General features: G+C 45.0%; 1 protein-coding gene across 17 annotated transcripts in view; it reads right to left on the bottom strand.

Annotated features, from left to right (window-relative positions):
• Nucleotides 1-21,079, bottom strand: part of SLC39A11 (solute carrier family 39 member 11) — a 399,980-nt gene that overhangs the window by 316,322 nt on the left and 62,579 nt on the right. For all 17 annotated transcript variants that reach the window (XM_037913472.2, XM_043528943.1, XM_043528947.1 and 14 more), the window contains one exon: nt 2,214-2,358. In XM_037913472.2, coding sequence (XP_037769400.1) covers nt 2,214-2,358 — 145 coding nt within the window. The remainder of the gene's footprint in view (nt 1-2,213; nt 2,359-21,079) is intronic.

Below are 21,079 nucleotides of genomic sequence, written 5' to 3'. Positions count from 1 at the left end.
GAAGGCAACAAGCAGACAAGGAAGGAAATGGAGCAGCCTCCCCAACTTATTGAAAAGTAGGGGATCGGCTCCTGTTTTACTAGCACGAGGTCAACTGCTCACTGGACTCCCCCACCCCACCCTCAGCCCCCATCATCTTCTTTTATGTAGATCTGGGGTGAATCTTCCCATTTACTGAGTAGATTCACTGACTTGAAGATTTATATTGGCTAAGTGTGACTGGGCGGTAATTAGGGCCCTGATCCTGTGAACACTTACGCTCATGGCAGTAAAGTTAAGCCTGTGCATGTCTTTGCAGGATCAGGGCCCTGGTTATATAGGATTGGAGACCCTTGCACTTTCATGCCTCTTCCATCAAGTCAATATCAGTCTCTCCTCTCCACTCATCACTACCACCTTACGCCTTTTAAGTCACTCAACTGCAGAACAATGCAAGAGGCAGGGCTTTGGAGCTGCGCTCCGGCTCCGCTCCAGCTCCAGGCAAAAACCTGCAGCTCCATTGCTCCGGAGCTGCTCCGCGCTCCAGCTCTGGGCTCCCCTCCAAAGCCCTGGCAGAGGTGCTGGATTTTTTTAAGCTTACTTTTTGGGATTTTTAAAGTTAAAGTTAAATTAATAATTCCACAGTGACTAATGTCAAAATTTACATTAGCAAGTACTACCATTTAGATTAATAAAATACCCATTACATGCCCTGAGAATTTTCACAAGAACACAGCTGGTAAATTCTTGATGGGCCTAGTGAAAGCTGCTAATTAACAAGTTACCGTCTGTCTCTATTTGCCATCGGTCTTCTTGGCAATCACGCTGTGTCTTGTGAAAATAGCAAGTTCATCCCAACAAGCAAAAAACTAAGAAAAATATCACTGAAGAGAATAAAAGGGTATTGATTTGTTGTCATTTTTTAAAAAATTTCCCCAGAGAGAGCAAACCAACAGTACATAATGGAAAGCTTCTGTTCTCAAAACGACTTCCACAGTTTTCATTTACAACCAAGAGCAGATGCATGCACAAAACAGAGTAGCTCTGAACTTACAGAAAAATGCATGATTATTTTAAGAGTGAAATTACATTACATTTAGGACATACAATTGCCAGCATGCAAAATGCTCCAAAATAATAGAATTATCAGCTGGGGTTTCAGTCTGGACTTGTTAAAGGAGCTTAAAGACATGATGCATCTAAATCCCCTGGTAACTGGACAGCTAACCCCCTTAGGCTCCTTTCAAAACCCCTGTCTAAAATTTTAAAAAGTTAAAGGCACTCTGGTTCAAAACAGGTTTTCATAAAGAATGCAACTATATAATAAAGAATAAAACCCTGCCCAAGAAGCTAAGGCAATTCTTCGCAGAAAGGCTCACTTCTTTATTTGATGTGCTCCCATCTCCATATGTGGAGGGGAGAAATCGGGGTAGCGTCTAGTGTTCCAGATACTCAAGAAAAATACCAGAGCAGTAAGGCTATTTTTCACTAGCCATTTACCAAACTACATTTTTCTGCCTGGTGCAGACTCACGTAGCTAGAGAAGGAAAATCCTATTAGAGCAAGTTCGTCTTCCCACAAGGGAAGGATCTAGACCCTCGTAGAAGACACATCAGCTATGGTATGGGTGCAACATTTGATCTTCGTCACAGGGCCGTACAAGCATTGAACACACGCACCTAAAAGTGGGAAGCTTTAACATGCTTTCAGATTACAAAATTAGATCAGAAGTTCCCACTGGTTTTTTAAAAACTGTTAAAAAGAAACAAATATTCCCCAAGACAGGAATTTTTTATTCCACATTCTAACAGCTACCAGTTCTATTATCCTCCAGAATAAGGAGCCACAAAGTGACCATCAGTCATGGCCCATAATTACAGCAAGCCATCACCAGGGTCACAGGTGCATACAATTCAGCATTGGGAGGCAAAAGGGATCCAGCCCCTCACTCCTTCTCAGCTGAAAAACTATTATCTCAAGGTAGGTGAATTTCACTTCATTGTCAAATTAGAGGTCTAATTATTAATAATTCATGCAAGTGGTTTTGAGAACTGAAGGAGAAACAGAAGCAATGATTCTTGGGCCAGACGCCAGCCTGCACCAAGAAAGAGAGAGGGAGAAAGTGTGTATGTGCACTGAAGTTGATTAAATTTTGAGCATATAGTATTATGGTCTATGAGCCAATTTAATCCAGTTCTTCTAACTCTGCTGTTGGTATATGACAGGATGCTTGCCTGAATGAAGCCCAGTTCTACCTATCCGGATGGAGAGCTCATTCCCGTAGTCCTGGTGATAAGTCGGCTCGGGGTCATACTTCTCTTTCACCGCTCTCGGATCGTAGCTTCTAGACAAGGCGGCATGGGGAGGTTCACTGATGCCCTGAAATGGATTAGAGGGAAATTTAACATTGTTTCTGTGTGCGAGTGAGTCTTCCTCTCTCTACATTCCCCCCCTACCCAATGCTCAAAGACAACTTTGGAATCTGCAGAGGTTTTAAAGGCAGATCTGGGCACTGCTCAGTGTGTTTGACTCTCAGGGTTTCATGCAAAAGTTTCTTTTGGGCTTGGGTCACACCTCCCAGAGTTTTGAATTCAAACCAACTCAAAGGGAAGTCATCAAGCTTTGCAGGGTTTTGCTGCAAACCAAGAAGACAGAACCAAGCTCGCCGGGAAGCCTGATGACTTTCAGCATGTCTTTCCACAAACCGGGCCTGAGTTAAAAACTTTATGTAGTTAAAAACTAAACCAGGCAGGTTTCACAAACTGTCAGGTTTCATAAGGCAGATTCCACAAAGCGGCAGTTTAAAGACTTTTTATGGGTTTGCAAGAACTGGAATTTTGACTCCATCCTTCATCTGCAAACCTAATGCATTCTGCAGAAGTTTCTGCATTGGCTGCACTCAATACACAGGGATGGATCTGGCAGTGAAAAAGAAGCAGGGAACAGGATTTTAAAAACAAAGATGTTAATTTCATGCCCATATACTCCTGAATATACACCGGCTTCTCATTAAAGACAGTTTGGTGTTTTTAAATTTTGTACAAAATTTTTGGTTTCAAAACAAACTCCAAATGCCACCTTTTTTTAAAGAAAAAAATATTTCAACATAATTCAAGTGTTGTTACAGTGAGAAAAACCTCTAACCACACAGTACCTTACTCTGCTGACAAAATGTATGCTGCCGTCAGCACTGCTGAGCCAATAAAACTATAGAGGAGCGAGCTGCATTGTATTCTGGCTCACGCACAGTCAAAACTGCACATGGAACCTTGCACTGCACATCAGGGATGCAGGCAGAAAACATTCAAGCTGGACTTTCAGACCCTGATTCAGCAAAGCCTGTGAGCACTTTGAGGTTCATGTTTTGAAGGACTGGGGCCTCAGATCTAGGACCCCATTCAGGAGAGCACAAAAAACACACGCTGAGCTGTAAGCATCTGTTTATGCCCATTAACTGCAATGGAACTTAAGCATGTATTTAAGTGCATTTCTGAAAAAGGAGGCTTTTCTCAATTGAGGCCTGAGTTTGCAGCACTGGCAATTAGGGAGAGAGAAAAAAACTCACTCAGAACTGAGCATATTTCCTTGGAATTGAGGGAAAGAATAAATAAGGACCATACGATGTAATTTGATTGAATCGTTTCCAGAGTACGGTCACACCTTTACCAGTATTGAGAATATTTTGAGGATACAGCTTTCTGGTTTTTAAACTATACATAGATGGGGGACGGAGACAATGTGCCCATATAAAAACAAAATAAATGTGGTAGGTGCTGTACAAACACAATGGAGTCCTGTCCAGGAAAGGGGCTCCTACACAAAGACATTGTCCAAGAAGGCAATTCATTGAACCAGTCAGACACAATATCACGTTTCCAGGTCAGTGTTAGATTTGCAGTAAGTCCAAATGGACTTTCCCATAGACTGTAGGAACTTGCAATACCATAGGCCGGGGAAACACGTCCCTGTGAGACAGCAAAATTGTGATTCAAAAGACACACCAAGAGACAGATAGCAAATTCACAGCTGAGGTTAACCCGACAGGCCACCAGATGTCACTGCTGACCTCCATACGCTCAACTAGAAGACTATATGTGGCAGTAAAGAACTGAATTTCAGTAGGTCTCATTGGCACAACAACTCCACCATATATATATGCTGTTTAAATCCAACTTTCTGCTTGCTACAGAATTTAGTGACAACATTTCCAGCTTAGAAAAGGTCACAGAAAGCCTATAGAGGAGAGGGGAGGAAAGACTGGAGAATGTGTTAGATTTCAGTATGTCTCCCCTTGGAACAGAGATTAACACACATTGTAAATTTCAGCTCCTTTCGGTGCTATTCGTTTCCCTAGAAATTGCAACTTCTTTTCCTGCAGTTTTCAGGTCCTGGATTCATTAAAGGGTTTAACCCTAGAGACAAAACGGATGGCAAGGTACTCGCAAAGCAAAGGCTGGAAGAACGTAAAGCATCAAGAAAGGGATCGCTGTTCAAAGCATGGGACATCAGGGTGTTCGTTCTACCTGAGACAGGACAGTGGCAACCTGGCTTTGGTTCTTCATTCAGAGAGCAGCAATATAAACTAGCATACACTAAACCACCAGAGCTGCAATGAGAAACTTGATGAATAAAGTGACTTTAAAAAAAATAAAGGTTGAAGATGAATAATTAAACTATTATCCCCTCGTTTGCATATTATATTCTGACTGATGTTATTAATGCTAATCACATATTTGCTATCATCGTTCTACTGCAATTTAATCAGGGTGCTTTCAATTCCATTAACCCGGCAATTAGAAGATACCCTGATGAGGCACTCTTCTTTTAGAAAGGACTTTTCCTTAGCAAAACGCTACAAATCTTTTCTTCCTCTCAGCATTTCCCAGATTTTCCGTGGGAGTCCGTCTAAGATGGACTGGGGTAGGATCAGGTGTCCTACAGAATATGTGATGAGTGGATGAAAAAAAACATGGGAAAGTGTAAACATTTTCCATGAAACACTGGAAGGGTGTGCACAGAGGGGGACTTCATGTAAGTGCCACAATCTGATATGGACTAAAAAGGACAAAGATCCATAAATTGAATCAATTGGATGCAACACCCTGCAGTGCCAGATTAGCAAATGCTGATGAACTGTTCAGGAGAGTAAGACACTGCTGTCTTCTAAATTGGAGACAGCAGAATTCCTAACATTCAAAGGAACAAAAATCAACAATGCAGGAAGTTTGGAACAATGCAGTTAATTTCCTTATTTCACAATATTTTCCATAACCTCATGGGTTTAAACATTTTTCATGCAACTTAATTCTCAATAACTAGACATAGGATAAGAAGAGGGTCAAGGATAAATCTAATTTTTTAAAGGAAGCATGAATTTAACAAGAACCAATGAATACACCAGTTGTTTGTGATTGGGTCTGCATGAGCACTGGGATCAGATTCCATGACCAGGGCCCAGATCACCCTGGCAAAACAAGAGAAAGGTGAAGCAGAAACCTGTTTCAATGCAAACTGCACAGCATGTGTTAACCTAAAAGCATTTGTTCCCTTCCCTACCCTTTAGTGTTTATTATGGGGGTGGCAGAGCCTTACAAACCTCATCTGTGTTTGACCTCAAAAGCAAAGAGATTTCTTCCCAGAAAAGTGTGTGTGATTGTGCAACACACTCTAACACAAAACAGGAGAACACTTACATTCTGTGAAAGCTGACCTTAGCCAGACCTGTTACTGCAGAATCATAGAATCATAGAATATCAGAGTTGGAAGGGACCTCAGGAGGTCATCTAGTCCAACCCCCTGCTCAAAGCAGGACCAATCCCCAACTAAAACATCTCACACAGACACAATGAGATAACCGAGTAAAACTAATGAGAGTTTGGGGGGAAAAAAAAAAAAACTCAGGAGGATGGAGGAAAATCTGTGCTTTATTTAGTGCATCGTCACTTTTTAGGCCATTTCTAACAGCAGTAAAAACTTGGAGTGGGAGTTGAAAGCACTCAGAGTTCTGACTTCTCCATCTACCTGTGTGATTGGGGATCTGCAGGAGCCCCTGTTCGATGACCCAGATAATTGTAGGCCTGTCAGCCTGACACTGATCACCGGCAAGATAATGGAGTGGCTGATACAGGACTCGATTAATGAAGAATTAAAGGAGGGCAATGTACTTAATGCCAATCAGCATGGATTTATGGGCAATAGATCCTCTCAAACTAACTGGGTATTTTTTTCATGAGATTACAAGTTTGGCTGATAATGGTAATAGTGTTAATAACAGATTTAGATTTCTGTAAGGTGTTCGACTTGATACCACACAACATTGTTATTAAAAAATTAGAATATAAAATTAACCTGGTACACCTTAAATGGATTAAAAACTGACTGATGGGTCTTGAAATGTAACTGCAAATGGGGTGTGTTTCCAGTGGGACCCCACAGGGATCGGTTTTTGGCCCTGTGCTATTTAACATTTTTATCAATGACTGGAAGAAAAACAAACATCACTGACAAAGCTGGCGGATGACGCAAAACTTGGGGGAGTGGTAAATAACGAAGAGGACGGGTCACTCATCCAGGGCGATGTGGATCATATACTTGAAATAACTCTCCCTCTCCCACTCGGTAAACTGGGGGCAAATAAACAACATGCTGCTAAACCCTTTGTATACTGCCTGCAAAAACCAATAACCAACATTGGGAAGGAAAGAGAACCAAGGCCAACTGTGCCCAAGAGGCAATTGGGTGCGAAAGGAGTTGATGACTTCAATCCGTTCCCAGTGATGCAGACACCCATCCACAACAAGCCCACCATCAAAACCTTTGTCGGCAGATGCAGAGTGAGGCTAAGGACTGATCAGGTGTGGCGAGAAAGATGCTTTCTTTCCCCAGATATGGCGTTGGCTGGGAAAGGGCTAACTTGCCCTGCTGCTATCTATGCTGGGTGGTGTCTATGGAGAAAGAGAACAAGGAGTCCGGTGGCACCTTAAAGACTAACAGATTTATTTGAGCATAAGCTTTCGTGGGTAAAAATCTCACTTCTTCAGATGCATGGAGTGAAAGTTACAGATGCAGACATAAAAATACTGACCCCTGAAGAGAAGGGAGAAAGAGAGGCTCTCGGTGGATCCTGCAGCTCTCACCAACGATTAAAATTAACTTTGAGGGGGGAAAAGAAGGGAGAACTGTTCTGCTGCGGAGGAGCTCAACGAGGGCTCAGATGAGATACACAGAAGTGGCAGAAAGGTTTAGCAGCTGCCACCTTTTTTCAGCAAAGGGACCGATCAGAAGAACGTGGATTTTTGCAGGAGGGAATGACGTTCAAGTGACTGAAAGACTGAGGGAAAATCCCATCCGCAACTTAAAAAGAACTGTCCCTCTGTCTCTCCTTTCCCTGTCAGCCCTCCATAGCCACCTGTGCGCTTAGTCCCATGCTTCCACTTCCCCAAGGAGGGAACACTTTTCCGAAAACCCTACCAGCGTCGGCCTCTGATCCTAAAAGGTCACTTTTGCAGCATGGCCTACAAGAAGTGATCTAATCTGCTTCGAATTAATGAGGACGATTCAGGTGATATTAATAAAGCTTCAACTATTAGGTGTACGCAACCGGTCTAAATGATTGCATGAACCTATTCATGTAATCCTGTCCTACTCTCACCCTGCTTACATTAGTCACTGCTCTCACTTACGTCATGTTTTCATGGAGGCCGTACACTCGCCATAGCCACAATCTGTCCTTCTGCATCTAGCAGAGCACCTAGTAAGCCTGAAGCTACAGAACAAATCAGACAAGCAAGCAGCAGCTTTGCACAGTTTATCATCAACTGATTTGCTGGCACCAGAAAGACAACTGGCTCTCATCTCTGTCCTGTCAGCACAAAAGGGTAACAAAATTAAAAGCAAAGAGCATGACCAGAACATAGAGCAGTCCATAAATTAAAGATTGCAATGAAAAGGAAAGGATCAGCGTAAGCAACCGCCAGGCTGCTAGCATTACAGATCTATATAATCAAGCAAGCAATCTACTTCTGAGATGCATTTGCCTGAAAGTTGGCAATGATAAAAAGCCACCCCTAGTTATTTCTTCTGCTACCCATGCTGAGCGTCTCTAAAGCTTTCCTGTGCCGCTCATGCCTAAATAGAGACAACCAGGAGATATACTGCCATTTCAGATGCTTATTGTCAACAGACGCACACTGACCTTACACCCCCACACACACACACACGCAACTTCATCAATTTGAACAATATTAGTGACATTCCGCAAAGCGCTGGATTTATTCCAACTGCGAGTGCTCTGAGTCACTCCAATCTGCTCCCCGCCTGGGCCCCTTAATTGGAACATGTCAGTGGGTTCCAAAAGCATTAGGAAGGGAAAAGAAAAAGTTAGCCCATGTTAATTAGCTCATGCTGCTAATCATAGTTAACTGAAAAAACACCGGGGCTAGTGCATTTCACAATGCCTGGTGAATGAGAGACGTGGACAGGAAGATCTCGACAGCTGGAGAAAATTATTCTGGTGAATGAGGTCCCAGTAAAATTGTTTCATTTTTAGATATCAAGGACAGAAGGGCCATTAGATCCTCCAGTATAAAGCAAGCCAGAGAACTCAACATTGTGCCAGTCGTGTTATTTACCGTGCAGTCTCTCCAACACAGACACAGTGGCCAGGCAAAACCAGCCGCTGCCGTTTTTATTACCAAGAAACTGCAATACCACACACCCTCCTAAAGCAAATCTACAATTATTCTAAACGGTCGGAAAATTTCAACATCTATCCTAGGAACAACCCGGGTCGTGCAGGACTCACACATGATTGGCTTCTTGCTCCCCTGGAAAATGTATCAGTATTCATATTGTCTACCATGACAAAGCCTGCTCTTGAGATCATGGTTGACAGACCTGGGATCAGTCCCGATGGAGTTTCTCTTATGTAGACAAACTCCAATACCAGAGAACTTTGGAAAATAGATGGTTTGCTGTTCAACTGTGTACGGCTGGGGGGGTCAGGGAAGGGGCTCGTAATCTCTTGCAGTCTACCTTGGGAGACACCAGTTCGGTCTCTTGACTGGAAGTTTAGATCAGCCTTTCTCAAATGTGGCCACCAGGAGCTCTTTGTGCGGCCACAGCCTCCTGGGTGGTGATGGGGAGGGGGCGCAAAGCAGAGGGCCCTCCCCCAGGCCCACCAGCAGGGGCTGATCCCTACCCCCTTCTGGAGGAGCAGGTAATCAGTGGGAGTTCTCCACCTTCCCTGGGGTGGTGGGCAGCAGGCTCTGGCCTTGTGGCAGTGGGCTCCTTCCCCCAGCCACAAGGCTTCATGCTCTGGCCCCAGGCTCACCCCCCCCACACACACACACACGTGTCATCCCTGGCCCCCACTGCCTCCGCCAGCCTCCAGCCATGCAGCAGAACCCCAGGGTCTGGCCCCAGGCTCACCCCCCACCATCTCCCTGACTCCGGCTGCCTCCTCCATCCAGACCCCAAAGCGCCACTGCATCCCACCCACCCCCCACCACATCCAGGGCTTAATTTGTCCCCCAGCTTGCCTGAGCTGAGTAAGTCTGCTGGAAAAAGTGATATTAACAAACGTACAAATATCACTTTTCACAGGAGCAGACTTACTAGCTAGAAAAAGTCTTAAAAAAAAAAAAAAAAAACCACAACCAAATAGGCAGAACATGCAAAGCACCTCATTTGTGTTTCTATTCGGTTTAGGTCCAGTAAAGAACAGAGACAACTGTAGATTATTTTGTCTGCAAAAAAACTTCTACATAAATAAATTACAATGACTTGGACATGTATGTGTGCATATTTATTTGTTTTTCCTAAAGTTAATTAAATATTTTAGGGAAAATGGTCAGAGCGGCCACCAGCAAGAGTTAGTGGCCACACTCTGAGGCCACCAAAATATTTCTTGGGAGAACCCCTGGTTTAGATCATCAGAGTTTAATCCTGAATACTCTCACTGAAAGCAACTGGTGTTCAACTTGCTTTAGCATCTCCTAGGAGCGGGGCTCTTTTCCCCCCCCCCACTTTAAAAGAATAAGAATGCTTTGATCTTGTGTTGTGATATTTACACACACACACTCCCGACCCCTAACGAGCTTTGAGATGATAGACAAAGGGTGTGACAGGAAAGAGATGCCCAGAGAAGAGTCACGCAGCAAGTCATGGCAGAGCTGGGAACAGAAGGTCTCCAAGCCCCAGTGCAGTACCCTGTCCATCAGACCATGCTGCCGCCCCACGGGAGGCCTGTGTGGATCTGCCATTTCAGGTTTAGTGGTTCCCAAGAACTTTTCCTCCCTGGTTTCTCACTGTAAGAAAGCCTTCCTCCACCCGACTGATTTTCAACGAGACTTAGGAGGCTAAATCATTTTGAAAGTTTGACCCAAAGTCTCTAGTGTTTAGAGCACTGGGCTGGGCCTCAAGAAACAGGTTCTTTCCCCAGCTCTGCCACTGGCCTGCTGGGTGACCTTTGGCAAGTCATCTCATTTCCCCTGCCAGTGCCTCAGTTTCCCTCTAGGTAAAACAAATCTAATGACACCTGCCTGCTTTGTAAAGCACACTGAGACCTACAAGGAGAAGTGCTAGACAAGAGCTAGGGATTATATATTGAGCTTTTGCATTCTTGCCTTCCAGAGAGTATTTTTCAAGAATTGTCGAGCAAAAAGGCTTCCCTGCTGACAGATTCACCAGCTCCTACCATCTTCAGTGGAGCGGAGAGGAAGGAAAGCTTCCCCTAATTCTTTGTTCTCATTCCTTAACGCCATGCTTTTACACTTCCCTGCTGGATTATGCTTCTAAAGCCGGCTGATTTTGAGAACAGCTACTCCTCAGCCCCTGCCTTTCCCCCACCCCACCCCTGTAGACAGTTCAAATGAAGAGCACGAGATCCTACGATGCATAACAAACCATCACAAATGCCAAGAAAAGCCAAGTGACATGAGGCAGCTACTCCTATCACAGGCACTCTCCAACTTGGTGCTCCTACATACAGACAAAAAGAAAAGGAGTACTTGTGGCACCTTAGAGACTAACCAATTTATTTGAGCATAAGCTTTCGTGAGCTACAGCTCACTTCATCGGATGCATACTGTGGAAAGTACAGAAGACATTTTTATACACACAAACCATGAAAAAATGGGTGATCATCACTACAAAAGATTTTCTCTCCCCCCACCCCACTCTCCTGCTGGTAATAGCTTATGTAAAGTGATCACTCTCCTTACAATGTGTATGATAATCAAGGTGGGCCATTTCCAGCACTCTGATCCCACTGAGAGTTACCAAAAGAAACTACAGCATTTGCTCAAGAAACTCCCTGAAAAAGCACAAGATCAAATCCGCACAGACACACCCCTGGAACCCAGACCTGGGGTATTCTATCTACTACCCAAGATCCATAAACCTGGAAATCCTGGGCGCCCCATCATCTCAGGCATTGGCACCCTGACAGCAGGATTGTCTGGCTATGTAGACTCCCTCCTCAGGCCTTACGCTACCAGCACTCCCAGCTACCTTCGAGACACCACTGACTTCCTGAGGAAACTACAATCCATCGGTGATCTTCCTGATAACACCATCCTGGCCACTATGGATGTAGAAGCCCTCTACACCAACATTCCACATAGAGATGGACGACAAGCCGTCAAGAACACTATCCCCGATAATGTCACAGCTAACCTGGTGGCTGAACTTTGTGACTTTGTCCTCACCCATAACTATTTCACATTTGGGGACAATGTATACCTTCAGATCAGCGGCACTGCTATGGGTACCCGCATGGCCCCACAGTATGCCAACATTTTTATGGCTGACTTAGAACAACGCTTCCTCAGCTCTCGTCCCCTAATGCCCCTACTCTACTTGCGCTATATTGAGGACATCTTCATCATCTAGACCCATGGAAAAGAAGCCCTTGAGGAATTCCACCATGATTTCAACAATTTCCATCCCACCATCAACCTCAGCCTGGTCCAGTCCACACAAGAGATCCACTTCCTGGACACTACAGTGCTAATAAACGATGGTCACATAAACACCACCCTATACCGCAAACCTACTGACCGCTATTCCTACCTACATGCCTCCAGCTTTCACCCTGACCACACCACACGATCCATCGTCTACAGCCAAGCTCTGCGATACAACCGCATTTGCTCCAACCCCTCAGACAGAGACAAACACCTACAAGATCTCTATCAAGCATTCTTACAACTACAATACCCACCTGCGGAAGTGAAGAAACAGATTGACAGAGCCGGAAGAGTTCCCAGAAGTCACCTACTACAGGACAGGCCTAACAAAGAAAATAACAGAACGCCACTAGCCATCACCTTCAGCCCCCAACTAAAACCCCTCCAACGCATTATCAAGGATCTACAACCTAACCTGAAGGATGACCCAACACTCTCACAAATCTTGGGAGACAGGCCAGTCCTTGCCTACAGACAGCCCCCCAACCTGAAGCAAATACTCACCAGCAACCACACACCACACAACAGAACCACTAACCCAGGAACCTATCCTTGCAACAAAGCCCGTTGCCAACTGTGCCCACATATCTATTCAGGGGACACCATCACAGGGCCTAATAACATCAGCCACACTATCAGAGGCTTGTTCACCTGCATATCCACCAAATGTGATATATGCCATCATGGGCCAGCAATGCCCCTCTGCCATGTACATTGGTCAAACTGGACAGTATCTATGTAAAAGAGTAAATGGACACAAATCAGATGTCAAGAATTATAACATTCATAAACCAGTCGGAGAACACTTCAATCTCTCTGGTCACGCGATTACAGACATGAAAGTTGCGATATTACAACAGAAAAACTTCAAATCTAGACTCCAGCAAGAGACTGCTGAATTGGAATTCATTTGCAAATTGGATACAATTAACTTAGGCTTGAATAGAGACTGGGAGTGGCTAAGTCATTATGCAAGGTAACCTATTTCCCCTTGTTTTTTCCTACCCCCCCCCCCCAGATGTTCTTGTTAAACCCTGGATTTGTGCTGGAAATGGCCCACCTTGATTATCATACACATTGTAAGGAGAGTCATCGCTTTAGATAAGCTATTACCAGCAGGAGAGTGGGGTGGGGGGGAGAGAAAACCTTTTGTAGTGATAATCACCCATTTTTTCATGGTTTGTGTGTATAAAAACGTCTTCTGTACTTTCCACGGTATGCATCCGATGAAGTGAGCTGTAGCTCACGAAAGCTTATGCTCAAATAAATTGGTTAGTCTCTAAGGTGCCAGAAGTACTCCTTTTCTTTTTGCAAATACAGACTAACACGGCTGTTACTCTGAAATCTACATACAGACAGCAGCTCGGCTTGGCTGAATGACGCCTGACTCAAGTCATTTCAGATGCTTCCCCGGCCTTTGGTCAAAAATCCCCTTCGCTTTTCAACCTACTTAGGTCTTTTTAAAAAGACAGCCCAAGTGGTCCTGCTACAGAAGAGGATGTTAGGGGCAGGTCGTGGAAAAGGCAGCAAGATCACCTTTCCAAAGGGGATTCCGCCTCGCTCCTCCACCCAGCATCAGTAAATGGACATTGCTTGGCTTCTTTCCCCCTGGCATTTTCCCACCCTGGGTGAATACCAGTAAAAATCTCTGACCCTGCAACCAAAGTACCGCTCTGGCAACAGCTATACTGATTTAGTACAGGGCTGCTGCTTAAAACTGCCCTGTGGTTAACCAGGACTCCCTTGCTATGACAGCATGCACCCCTCTCCTGCCCAAGCTTTATCCGTTCCCATGAGTCCCTCAAGTTTCTATGTCCCACCAACAACCCCTGACTTCTTCAGTCTGCTGCTGGGGACTTTCCACTCCCCCCGGCCTCCTGCAGAGAAATGTGGTCAAATTGGTTACCCCAGGCTTCAGCCAACTCATTGTTCCAAGGTGCTTCCAGCTGAATGGGAAACCATTAAAGGCCTAACGACCCACCACTGTAACTGCTAGACAGTGGTTCTCAAACTTTTGTATTGGTGACCCCTTACACACCGGCAAGCCTCTGAGTGCGACCCCCTCCTTATAAATTAAACACACTTTTTTATATTGAACACGATTATAAATGCTGGCAGCAAAGCGAGGTTTGGGGGTGGAGGCTGACAGCTCGCGACTCTCCACATAATACTCTCACGATCCCCAGTTTGAGAACCCCGGGCTAGAGCCCTGACAGCAGATGGCCGACTCCACACCCACTCTGCGGCATCCATTCCACGACACAATTTTATCACAGCTTCATAACATCAACTAGAATTCATAAGTTATACATAGATCCCCTAAAGCATCAGTAGTGCGATAAAATTAGACAGTCTGATGCAACTGTCTACTACTGTCAAAAAGAAAAGCTACAGCTTTCGTGAGCTACAGCTCACTTCATCGGATGCATCGATGAAGTGAGCTGTAGCTCACGAAAGCTTATGCTCAAATAAATTGGTTAGTCTCTAAGGTGCCACAAGTCCTCCTTTTCTTTTTGCGGATCCAGACTAACACGGCTGCTACTCTGCTACTGGCAAGTTTCTGCCTGTGAATTGTTGGTATTTGAATCTCATGTGCCACACTACAAGAGCAGAATCCCTTTAAGAATTTCATACACCTCTTTCTGGTCATTCAGACAGGATGGGATAGGATCTTCTTCACACTTCAGCCCTTCTCCACTGTACAGCCAAGTGGCTTATTTACAGTCTTACGATTGTCACCTTCTAGCGTTCTTGACCATGTGAATAGAGAATTGATCTGGTGCTTAATTTTCATTAATTGCATCTAAGAAGAGATGGGCAGGGGGAGAAATAGACCTGTCTGAATGGCAGTGACAACAGAAGTCGCTACTTTTTCCAATCGCGCCTCAGATTCCAGCTTGAGAAGGTCTCTCCATGCTCTGTGATTACACTTCCAAAGGAAAACTCTGCTCGCTCTGCTACGAAAGAAACCACGTCAAACTGCCCGCGTCTGAACACTTGTGAACAGCGGCACCTGTTCCTTTGGCACCACTAAAACCAGATTCCAGCGGCAACTGTTGACTTTCCCGACGTGCTCACAGCAAACAATGCTTTCTGCTCGAATATGAATCGGGCAGGAGAATGGCTGGTACTGATTTACCAGCAAGGAGGGAAGGACTGCACGGGGGCTGTGCGTAGCTCAGCAAAGCGCACACTGTAAAGCCAGGAAATTCTCATCCATTTTAAAAAAGGATCTGGAGGAATCTTTTAAAAGTGCGTAAAGAGCGGTGTCTGGTATACCTTTCCAATGTGATTCCTGAGGCCCTTTCCAACTCTTAAAGACGGTCTTTAACAAAGTTCTTTGCTCCTCCCCTTCCCATACTTCCTCGGTGATGTCCACGTGTGACATCACATTCATTACTATGGCTATGGAGTGTGACGTCATACAGGAGTAGGACTTCACGGCGGTAGCATGCAGAAGGAAGAGCTAGACTGCAAGGGAAAACATTCTTACTCAGAACAGGTACATAACTGAAATAATAGCAAAGGAAATACAAAAAGCCACTGACCCAAGGACATGTGGCTGCTTTTAATACATTGTTCTTCAGTAGATTTCTTCCAGGATGTTAGGTGGCCCATGTGAAACAGGAATACAAGAACTGCCAGACTGAATCAGTGCCAAGATCCATCCAGCCCAGGATCCTGTCTCTGACAGTGGCTTCACAGGAAGGTATAAGATTCCTACAGGTGGCAGATGGGGGATAAACTGCACCCTACATTAGGGCTCATCCTGATCTCTAACAGACAAAGACTGGCTTAAACCCTGAAAGTTTAATATGCCACCCAGGTTTTGTTGGCATTAATGATTCTAATTCTGATCTTGACCTGCAGATAAAAATATCCAGTTCTTTTCTGAATCTTGCTAAACTCTTGGCCTTAACATCCTGTGGCAATGAGATCCACAGTCTAATAGTGCATTTCATGACAGAATATTTCCTCCAGTGCCTTTTTCCAGCACTAAATTCACCCTACAGTTGTATTTTTAATCCCCCCCGCTACCACCCACTTCTGATTTTAAAGCCACCTTCCTTGTTGGGAGACTCCTAAATCTAGCTTGTACCTTTTACATCCCTTTGCATTTCCCCTATCAGCTCCCTCGTCTATCTTAAGTGACTTGCCCATATTTCCCAAGATCTAGGCTACTGCTCTGACCACTGGACCATGCTTGCTCTCTTAAAGCAATAGATTCCTGGCACCCTGAGATGTCTGCCAGCTTGTTCCTTTGTTCTGTATAGTCTCTGCCTGAGGATAACTTTTGATAAGTTTACTTTCCCTGAGAAGAAAAGGTCTCTCTCCTCTGACAGGTTTTGTCCCTAGGGAACAAATCTAAACTGGCCCTACATAAAACCATCACATCAGGCAGGCTTGCCGAGTCTTTATGTTAAAAATTAGATTACTCTGCGGCCCCTACCAATCCATCATTCTTGGTGACACCCCTTTTTATTATTTCAATGCTCAGAACTTAATTCACCTTCCACAAGACCTGCACTCATTTCATCACTGTCTGCTCCTCTTTGGGGGGGGGGGGGGGGGGGGAGGAGGAGAGGAATTGTGTTAATGCACTTGCTTGTTTAAAAGCAAAATTAAATGACCTTTTCAATGCTGTATGATTTATTGGAGCATTTTAATATGCTCTACAATTCACTGAAACCCGTTCGGAGAGCGTGGGGAGGGAATTATGGGGGTAATTACAAAGAATATGGTTGCATCCTAGCAAACACTGTTATCACATCAGTCTGGAAGGCGCATTGTCTCCTTGCTCTGGTATTTACATCACAATGGTTCCTTGTCATTCTTTTTTGAAATGAGGGGTTTTTGGGCTTTGCAAGTGACTCTCTAAATTATTGTCATTAATGTTCGGGAGGGGGAAATAGCCCTCTAAGAGACGAAGTTACCTGCTCCTGCTGGCATGCAAAGGCACGTCTGGGAATCTCACTTAAGCATGCCAGAGGAGTCGATTTGCGTAAAGTTCAAACTGAATGATCTTGTTCACCCCTTAATGCAGACCCACCCTCGCGGAAGGGCAGAGGAGGTAGATCGCCAGGGATAGTTCAAAGTGACTTCTTCCCTTCTGCACGTTTTGAAGCGGGAAGGGGAGGAGATGGGTCCGGAGCACCTGTTTTAACTCCTGCAACGCCTTTTCCATGAGACTCTCAAACTCACTCCCTACTGCGCTTGGCAGAGATGTTGAGAGAGTACATGGGGTTTAGGCTGCTGGTAGCCAATGCTTGAATGTGTGGCAGGGAGCTGAGGAGATGGCACTGCATCCTTGCATCCTCATTAGTATTAATGTAACGCCAAATTTACTCTGACAAGATGGAACTCAGACTCTCTTGGCATTGCAAGGGAATCTGAAAGTGTCCCTGAACCTCAAAGAAGGGATCTGAGCAGCTGTATGCAGTTTACACACCCAGAATATATAAGGCTGAAGCTACAGATATTGGGCGACATATGGGGTATTTATCAGCAAGGGTTAAAATACAAAATCCCCTTTCCCCTCCCTGCTTCCAGTCTCCCATGAGAATAAATTCCCCATAATGAGCTGGTATGTCATCAATGTAAATGGGGAGGGGAGAAATCTTGTTGCTAGATTTTGCTCTGTGAGAATGGAAAGTGGGAAATTGCATAATTGATTTCAAATCCCCCTCTCCCTCCGCTAAATCCATATCTGATCAGTGCTAAAATATCTGATGTGCTAAAAATTGCTTCTGCATCTTTGTCTAATTCCTGACAAAACAAGGGCAAATGCCATTCGTAAGTTAATTCACGTCTTTGCATGGACTAGCATGGCTGGTGATGCATCGCAGAGAACCATCTTGACTGTGTCTATCGATTAGCATGCCTTGCTTTTATTCTGAGCACACGCGAAGGAGCGCAATGAAGCCTTGAAGCATTTGCAGATGCATGCTGCTGATTACATTATGCCTCTGTCAGGTTTGTACAGGGGACAGAATTAAAGCCGACTCAAAGATCCTGTCTCACAGAACTGGAACTTCTGGGGCCAGGCCTTCAGCTAGCATGAACTGAAGTTCTCGGGGGGGGGGGGGGGGCTTTTTTAAGTACCCGTGAAAGACAAACATTTCGTTGACAATTTTGCAGTGGGGACAAGCCCTGGGTTTATAGTGCTCCAGGACGGGTTAGAGGGGAAAAACCCTGGGGCCTTGCCCATGCTAAAGCTCCAGTCCTTGTTCCCATCCCCGGATCTGCCCTGCTAGAGCAATGCTGAGAAGTGTCAAAGAAAAAGCTCAGCATGGATACAGCCTAAGTGGTAGATCTAGAACCTACGGCGCTGAAGAGAAATCTGATAGATCCACCTCCCCCTCCACAGAATCCCAGCTGATCTCATCAGCTGTGACAACATGGCACACGGCCAAATCAACAATCCTTGGTCCTAAAACTGCCCAGGCACTTCACTTTAGTGAATGCAAGATCAGATCTGGATCCCCTGAAGGACGTGGTCGATGCTACTGGCTGGCCATGGTACTTAAAGGAGACCAGCAGAGGCAGGAGGAATGCTTGAGTTTTTTGTTTGTTTTTTTTTATGATGTATAAAGGCGTCAGAGGTTGGTTTCTCCCTGTCCTACCACTGAGAGAGTGCAATGGGGGATCCCCTTTCTCTTCTTGTGGGTTGGTTGGTTGGTTTTTTGGAGGCTGGGGGCAGCTTTTTCCTGGGAGGCTATGGCTGGCAACAGGGCTAGCACAGTGACAGCAGCCGAACCGCACAAGTGAAACCTGACCAAGGGAGGACGTGATTTTCACGTAGACCGTTTCAAATTCTGTGGGGTTTTGTTGTGGGCTATTTAACCCAATGTTTGTTTATTTATAAAGCATCTTAGTCTCAGCTCATAACATCTCTAATTCAAACAGTCGAACAGCTGGGAGAAAAGCTCTTCTGTTAAAGTTCCGATGAGACAGCCCTTCGAACAAAGGTTCACGATCCACATCCAGACAGTCCCCCGGCGAAACCAAGGAAGATTGTTTAATTTGGAAGCATCATGAATGTCAAAGGCAAACAAAAAACCCACAAGCAGGAGAAAAACCAACACACAAACCAACCTTTCAGACCTTCTTTATACACCACGAAGAATAAAAAGTAGCACTAGTTCCCATCCCCATTTCTATTTCCACATTTGTGCTTTATCTCCTTCAAGTGGAGACTGCTCACGTCCCAGATTCATCCAAACCTCAACTGAAATGACAGGTTTCAGAGTAACAGCCGTGTTAGTCTGTATTCGTAAAAAGAAAAGGAGTACTTGTGGCACCTTAGAGACTAACCGAAAGCTCATGCTCAAATAAACTGGTTAGTCTCTAAGGTGCCACAAGTACTCCTTTTCTTTCAACTGAAATGGATTGTCCGCTCCTGTAAACCTGGGATGCATGCAGTGGCAGTTCTCTTGAGCATGTTCATTAAATGGTCAGACAAATTATTTTGGTTTAAAATTGTGCTCATACACATAATGAGCCTTATTGCCTCAAGAAGTATCTCCAAGGGGTGATCAATGAAGATGAGAGCAGTTATGCAGTGGTGACTTTCTGCTAATGCTACTTTTGACACCTGATTTCACTTACCATGCAACACATTCTGTCTGTACGAATCTAAGTCACAGCAGCCAGTCCTTCCAGCAACTTGGTAACTGAACCCTGTTGGCTCCTCACAGTGAGGGTAAGGAATGCCCTGTTCTATACTGGAGCTTCCATCACTGATTTTTGATCATATATCTCACACACACACACACACACACAGATACCTTTCCTCCCCAACTGTGTAAAGTAAAAGCATTTTCGTCTGCTGGACACGCATGCTCCATCCTTGAACAGGGAGGATACTGAAATTTGAAAGCTTCTTGCTCATGGTTCAACATGGGGAAAAATAAAACCACCAGGAGTTGTGGAAAGGATATAAACCCTCTTGCTTCAGGGCATGAACCAACCTTTAACTAATGGCGGTCAGGAAAGAACTTTTCTTTGGGAGCAGATTTTCCCCATTACTGCCTAAGGCCAGGTTTCCTCAACCTTCCTCTGAAGCATCTCGTGCTGGTCATTGACAGAGACAGGACACTGGCCTAGATGGACTGCTGGTCTGATCCTGCCTGGCAATTCCTATGTTCCTAGAATAAAGTTGAGAAATAAGGAAGACACTTATCTGGAAGTGACAGAACCTAAGCCTGGTCTACACTTGAATATGAGGTCAACATCACTACAGCACTCAGGAGTGTGAAAAATTCATACCCCCGAGCGCAGTAGCTATGCCAACCTAAGCCCCAGTGTAGACATGACGAGGCTGTTGGAAGAATTCTTCCGTCGACCTAGCTGCTGTTCGTAGAAGTGGATTATTTACAGCAATGAAAAAACTCCTTTTGTTGCCATAGCAAGCATTTACACTACAACGCAAAAGCAGCAAGTCCTGTTACGATGGGGGTACGGTGATGGGGACAGGCAGAGAACCTGCGAGAAGTCCTTAGTCACAATCCTAAAGACAGGCGGCCTGGGAGCAATGGTCATTCATCGTAGACTGGAGCAGATGCCATGTTCGGATCCTTCCAATGTGTCAGAGTAGCCCTAGACTGGGACAGTGCTGCTCTCCTCAGATGGGGAAGGGGATGGAAAGATCTCTAAAAACTGCTTGCTCCACTCGAACCTGTCCGAATGCCACACCTGACTGGTCATTCCGCTTTTCCGTGGTCTAAACACAAGGAAGGCCCAAGTAAATTTTGCCACTTGGAATGCCTGCAGACTCCCCGACAGAGGGGACTGACCCGAGCGTAGAACCGCCATACTCAGAGGGTTGGCCCAGCATAATACAGGTATTGCTGCAGTCAGACACACAAGATTCGCTGGCAAGTCGCAGCTAGAAGAAGCGGATGCTGCTTACGCCTTTTATTGGATTGGCAAATCTGAGGCTGAACACAAATGCTCTGGTTTCAGAGTAGCAGCCGTGTTAGTCTGTATCCGGAAAAAGAACAGGGGTATTTGTGGCACCTTAGAGTCTAACAAATTTATTAGAGCATAAGCTTTCGTGGGCTACAGCCCACTTCATAGGATGCATAGATGCTCTGGTGTAAGATTTGCCATCCGCTCTTTGATTGCCTGAA

Source organism: Chelonia mydas, chromosome 14 (assembly GCF_015237465.2).
Source record: "Chelonia mydas isolate rCheMyd1 chromosome 14, rCheMyd1.pri.v2, whole genome shotgun sequence".
NCBI lineage: Eukaryota > Metazoa > Chordata > Testudines > Cheloniidae > Chelonia > Chelonia mydas.
Note: the sequence above shows the minus strand (reverse complement) of the source record. Positions and strands in the feature narration are given on the sequence as shown.